At 35.5% G+C, this 6,239-nt stretch overlaps 1 protein-coding gene across 1 annotated transcript in view; it reads right to left on the reverse strand.

Moving 5' to 3' along the window:
* USP12 (ubiquitin specific peptidase 12) overlaps positions 1–6,239 on the reverse strand; it is a 32,453-nt gene that overhangs the window by 9,711 nt on the left and 16,503 nt on the right. Inside the window, exons 4-6 of the mRNA XM_012723314.1 lie at positions 5,779–6,008; positions 1,614–1,690; positions 1,410–1,493 (exon numbers count right to left, since the gene is read on the reverse strand). Coding sequence (XP_012578768.1) covers positions 1,410–1,493; positions 1,614–1,690; positions 5,779–5,991 — 374 coding nt within the window. The 5' untranslated portion in view covers positions 5,992–6,008. The remainder of the gene's footprint in view (positions 1–1,409; positions 1,494–1,613; positions 1,691–5,778; positions 6,009–6,239) is intronic.

Consider the following 6,239-nt stretch of genomic DNA (forward strand, 5'->3'; position numbering starts at 1 on the left):
CCCCCCCCCCAGTTCTTCAACTGATAAGGATGTTTCAATGTTTGCTAAGAACCAGAAATATAGATTATGCTGACCACAGTTTTCCCTCTGGGAAACTGGAATTTTGGTCTGTGCTAGGTAGAAGGTGCCTAGATAAACAGCCTCCAGTTAAAAACCCTGGACACTGAGTCTGTAATAACTGTTCTGGTAGACAATACATCTTGTGTGTCGTCAAATTCAATACTGGATAATTAAATGAGTCTTATGACACCTCTGAGCAGAGCACTTGAGAGGTTCCCTGACTCTCCTTTTTCCTGACTGTGCTTTCTCTCCTTTCCCAGTAAGAAATCTTAGATGTGAACATCACAATATGCTCAGTCCCATAAACCCCTATAGGATATTCACTACACCTTATAGTGATCGTGGAGACCTCTAACAAATGAGACTAGTCAAAATTTCCTAACACTCAAGAGGATATAGCAAGAACACAACATTGTCTCCATGAGATTCCTGCCCAATATATATAACCTGAACCTAATTATGAGAAAATATGAGACAAAGCAAGAGACTTTCAACAAAATAACAGCTGCAAGTTTAAAGAGTCGAAATTATGGAAGTCAAGAAAAGCATATAGAATTGTTTAAAGAACTAAAAAAACATGTATGTTAAAGGTAATTATGTGAAAGTGAACTGGATGCTAATTTCTGTAAGAGACATTACTGAACATTTGGATTCAAAAATTAAGGTTGACAATAACAGTGAACATATCAGTGTTACCTCCTGATTTGGATTGGTAAGGTACTAGGAAACATTTCTTTGTTGATGGATAATAGCTATATATCAGACACCTTATATTATTCATATAAAATGTCCCTGAGTTTGAGACTGTTTCAAAATTTGAAAAAAATTATTATAAAAATGAGGATAATTCCATTTCTTAGTAACAAAATCTAGTCTTTAATACACTAAGAGAAGGTATAGAATCCTTTGTAGGAAGAGCAGAAACTAGGGGATAAGGAAAATACATTAACTCCTTGAATATTTCATTATAATGTTGAGAAAAAGACTCTGGGCTGAACTCAGTGGGACCGACTCACATTATGTATAGTCCTTCTTAAAGTCCTAGCTTGCAAGCACCCACCCATAGTAAGTGAGGGCTACTGTCCTTTTTCCTTCACTAAGGAGAAAGTTCACATAATCAGGCAAGCTTTAAAACCAAATGTTTGAAGCACTAACTATGCTAGTCTATGATTACTAAACAATAGCAAAACATAGAAAAATCATTTGATAGTGCAGAACTGTATACAGTTTATCTACTAATTACTTAGTGCAAGACTTAATAAAATTAATAGATTACTTTCAGATACAAAGCCCACCTACAACCTCCATTGCCCAAGAATCACTAAAAATTTCAAGGGATACTAAATTACCGTTTGTGTGCTTCCTGTTTGCTGCGACATTCTTCACAGTAATATTTATATTCACTGCATAGAGTTTCCGTGTTGCTAAAACCCCTGTATGAAATTCAAAATAAATTTATTGTGTCTATATACCAGAAAAATCATGCATTCATTTTAAAAGATTCTAAACCAAAGATATTCATTAAATTTCAAAATAAGTCACTCTGTATTTACCTTAAACAGTGAGTAATCGATGTGTTTTGTTCCACATCAACAGAAAGGTCTAAAAAATCCTCATCTTTGCTGCTTATCTGTAAAAATAGGGAAATATTTATTATATCTTAAAAAAAAATCAGCAAACCACTGTTCCAAAGTGATAGAATTAAATCCACTGTATTATTAATAATAACCATATGCATAATACTTTTTCTTAAAGTTCAAAAGAAAACTACCTAATAATTTGGATTGTTCAAGAGAATAGTGAATAACTAACTATATGGGCAGGCATAACACCAAATTTATGCCTCTCACGGCCTCTTAACTGGTAACCGCTAGCATAATGTGATATTCCATTACTTCCCCAAATTTGATGTTACTACAAAAGCTGTACCGTACATGCTAATTCTTTTAAAAAAAGAAGCCAAGACTGAATGGGAATGCTTGCAAAGATCTGGCTATCTATCTTTAGTATTTTAAGAAAATAATTTGACCAAAATGGAAAATTATAATCATGATTTATGCCTACTTTTTAACAAAAAAAAAAATCTAATAGAAAGTTCTGTGTGAGTCTGGATAAATCATCTTACAAACAAACAAACAAAAATAATGTTATCCACTCCACCCCCCTATGCCTCTCAACCAGGGAAGACTAAACATCCAACAGAGTAGCTACTTTCCTGTTTCAATACTGCATCAATGTTGTAAGCTCAGTGTCATTAACTTGTGATAATGTGGCTAGACATACACACAGAATGTATAGTATATACTGAAACAAGCAGGAGTACTGAGTAAACAGGAGTACTGAATGTACAAGGTAGTTACAATAAAAGATAACTGAGCTGGATCTCAAGTCAGTGAAGAAAGACAACTCAGAAAGGAGGAAAAAACCTGATGTGCTTAAAAGGAAAACAGCCAGCCCAGTTCTCTAGGAAAGTGGGTAAGGTGACAATAGATAGTATAGTAGAGGTAGGCTAAAGCCCAGTAAGGGTTTTCTTCAAATGTAGACTAGAGAAAAAAAAAAAATTTAAAGTCTGATGTTTCTCAAACTGAGATTTGTGATTCTAATATGCTTCCATCAGGGATCTTCATTTTTAATTTTCATTTTTCTGACAACAAAAACAATTTGATCTAAATATATTCTGGATCATCTGGATGTGTCTGAGTTACTATGTTTGTGTTTACAATTGTATTGGTGCCAGGTGTTCACTAACGTGGGGCAATCAGTCACTGCTGAAGTGCGCTAAGTCCTAATGTCAGGTCACACCAACCATCTATGTGGTATAGGTATAAAACTCAGTGGAAAAAAGTACAGGCTGGAGATCTGGACTCCTGAGTCATCAGCACAGGTGATAATGAAAATGAAACAAGAGCCTCCCAACGCAGGGAAGGAATGAGAATCTGGAACACATCCACATTTCAAGAATAAATGGAAGGAAAGCCAAACAATGATAAAGAAGGAACTCTAAGATAACATAATACCAGAAAAGAGTCTTACTAATCAGTTTACTACCAACTGTGACATTAACAACTGTATTAGTAAATTCCGCTACACAGGCCCTATCTGATGAAGCTTCACAAGCCCTCCCTGCTCCATTTTGGGTTGGGTCTATTATTTTCTGGTTCCCATGGCACCCTAAGTGTTCTCACATCATAACACATTTTATTGGTTTTAAATTTTTCTGACAATTTTCTGGTCAGTCTTCACCACCTTATAATCATTTGAGATCAGAAACTATGTCTTACCCATCTTTTGCTAACCCTTACCCATCTTCTATCTGGCACAAGTGGTATTTAAGTTATTTTTATAAACTGAAATGAAGACACTATACAGTCAGTCCTGAGAAACTGTGAATTTTGTCCCTCTAGCTTAGTTTCACTAGGTGTGGCACAAATGGTCATTTCCTGAATTAGCAAAATGATGGCTTGCTTCTTGAAAACATATTCTCAATTCACCCTCTTAATTCTTGTAAGGCAATCTGCAAATGTATATTACAGGTCTCAGGAAGATCGCTCCTATCAGTTTGTACTTCAGAAAGGTTTAAGCTTCGCTCCCTATCACAGTCCCATCTACAGAGTAAACTCCAAAGGTATTAGCACAAAATCTCCAAGAATTCCACATGAGGTATCAAATCACCTTGCCAGTTAGCACCTATCACTGTTATTTCTCAACATGCTAAGGAAATTCAACTATTTTCTATTTCTCTGAAGGCCTAGTTAAACATGTATCTCCTAATAAACCAAATTCCCTTATACCAAACATTAAGCCACTGCCAAATCCTCTGATTACATTTACTATTCTGGTAGAGTAGTAAACAGAATTAGTCTAATAATGGGGCAATGTCTCCAAAAGATTGAGAGTCAGTTATGATTTAAAATTTTTTTAACTAAAACATAATGAAAATACTCATCCTAAAATAACTGGAGTTAATTAGACTGAATTGAGATAAGTACTGAGTCTAATTCCCAGCATTAAGTATTACACACTTGACCATCACTGCAATTAACTGACAGCTGCAACAGCAACAAAGCAAACACCAATGACACCCTTATTCTAACCCAAAATTTTCTTTGCTGGCTGTTATTTAATGTATTCAAGCACTGATGACAGCACTGTAACTGGACCTAAGAGAGGCTCACCAATAAAAATTTCTTTAGAAAAGGGAATTTTAAAACTATAGTTGACAATACTAGTTCTACAAATGCTTGGTTAACGTTAAAAAGATCAAGGCATAGGCCCTCTCTGGTGGCACAGCGGGTTAAAGCACAGCACTAAGAAGCTAAAGCCACTTCAGCATGAGTTCAATCTCCGCCCCGGAGGTGACCACATGGCGTGGCAGACGTCTCCTGACCTGCCCGCTGCTCCCCTCAGCAGTGTTCTTCATCAATCTGCCTGTTTTGCTCCCCACTCTGTCTCCAGTGAGTATTCTCACCGCCCCTGTTCCTCTGGCCTGTACACCAGTTCTATATGTATAAATAAAGAAATCTTTAAAAAAAAGGATCAAGGCATAATCAATAGTCTTAATGGTATGGGTTATATTTATTTTTTACTGATGCTTGAGCCCAAAGTATCATCATTTGCTTAAAGAAAAAGAGGGGAAAACACAGAACTATTTACATTAGCACACCCTCCACAAAAGACAAACTTAGCTCTGAACCTAACAGACTATGTATATACAAGACTGACTTGAGGAACTACAAAACTCTATTGAAAGAAATCAAGAAGTACAGCTAGTATAGCCAATGTACTATGTGGATACTGTAATGTTGAGAAAATGAACATCCTGAATGAAAGAACAAAACAATTTCACCAATGAGGGGCAGATGGATGCTGTGTGCCTAGATGCCATATCCTGAGATCGATACAACATTAACAATGAACTGTTCCAGCCTAGAATGCATAACCTAAACCTAATTAGAAGGACATCAAACAAAACTGATATAAGGAATGTGGTATTTAAAAATAATAAAAAAAAATTAAAGGGACATGTTCTTCAAAAACACAAATATTATAGAAGATAGAAAAGACAGAAAATGTTTTAGTTTATAAAGGAGGGAAAAGTAAACGTGACTATATGCCAAGTCTAACGCTAAACTGGACTCTGTCTTGAAGGTGACAAAAGATCCTAACGGCATTACTTGTAAAACTGGGTAATGGATGCTTGATTATGAGTTTGATTTTTCATTCCTTATGTGAGGAGTCAGGTAACAAGGTAAGAACATAACAGTATATGAAGCTATGCACAATCAATTTTAATCTTCCCTACTGTTCATCTTTACAAAGTACCCACAGCAGATATTTTCCCCATCTTGAGTGTATACAGTATGTTTTTAACTGAGCCATGAAAAATAAAAGCAATCAAATGAAAAAATTAATACACTTCTCTTACTTGTAGGTGCATTAATATTCACTATTAATTATTTTAACTAAGATGGTAACAAATAAATGGTCTATTGAAACAAAATCAAACAGTTCAATCTGTATTAAATTCTTTTCTCAGTATATAATAATGTTCATAAGCAGCATTATTAAACCATGTAGACAGATACCTTTCAAGTGACAAGTTCATCTTTAAGATCTTTACTAATCCTATGAATTACAACTTTCATTTCCTTTACTAGTGTTCAATAAACTTTTGATACATTCAAATTTTTATCTATGCAAGACTTTATATGTACTTACAGTTTCACAAGTAAGACATCTGGTTTCATTAGTTAATGTTCCCTGAAAAATCTCATGAACCCATGTTGGGTCTGGTGTGCTGTTGTTATTTTCGCTGTCAATATTACCATTAGGTAAACGGCCATTTTGTTTTTCCTGTTTTCGCTCTTCTTGTAAAATATCAGCAATTGTATTTAGTAGATAATTTAAGAATTCATGGGCATCTTGTTGCATGTAGTTGTCAAAAAGTTCTAAAAATAAAAATATATTAGAGAATTATTCCAGAATTAATGACACCATTTAAAAAAACTAAACTTGGCCTTCCCTGGTGGCGCAGTGGGTAAAAGCACTGCATTAAGAAGCTTAAGCCGCTTCCTCATGAGTTGGATCCCTGTCTGCCCCGAAGGTGACCACATGGCACGGCAGACCTCTCCTGACCAGACCGCTGCTCCCCTTAGCAGTGTACTTCGACGATCTGCCTG

The sequence above is a fragment of the Condylura cristata genome, unplaced genomic scaffold (assembly GCF_000260355.1).
Source record: "Condylura cristata isolate star-nosed mole 26May11 unplaced genomic scaffold, ConCri1.0 scaffold00010, whole genome shotgun sequence".
Taxonomy (NCBI): Eukaryota; Metazoa; Chordata; class Mammalia; order Eulipotyphla; family Talpidae; genus Condylura; species Condylura cristata.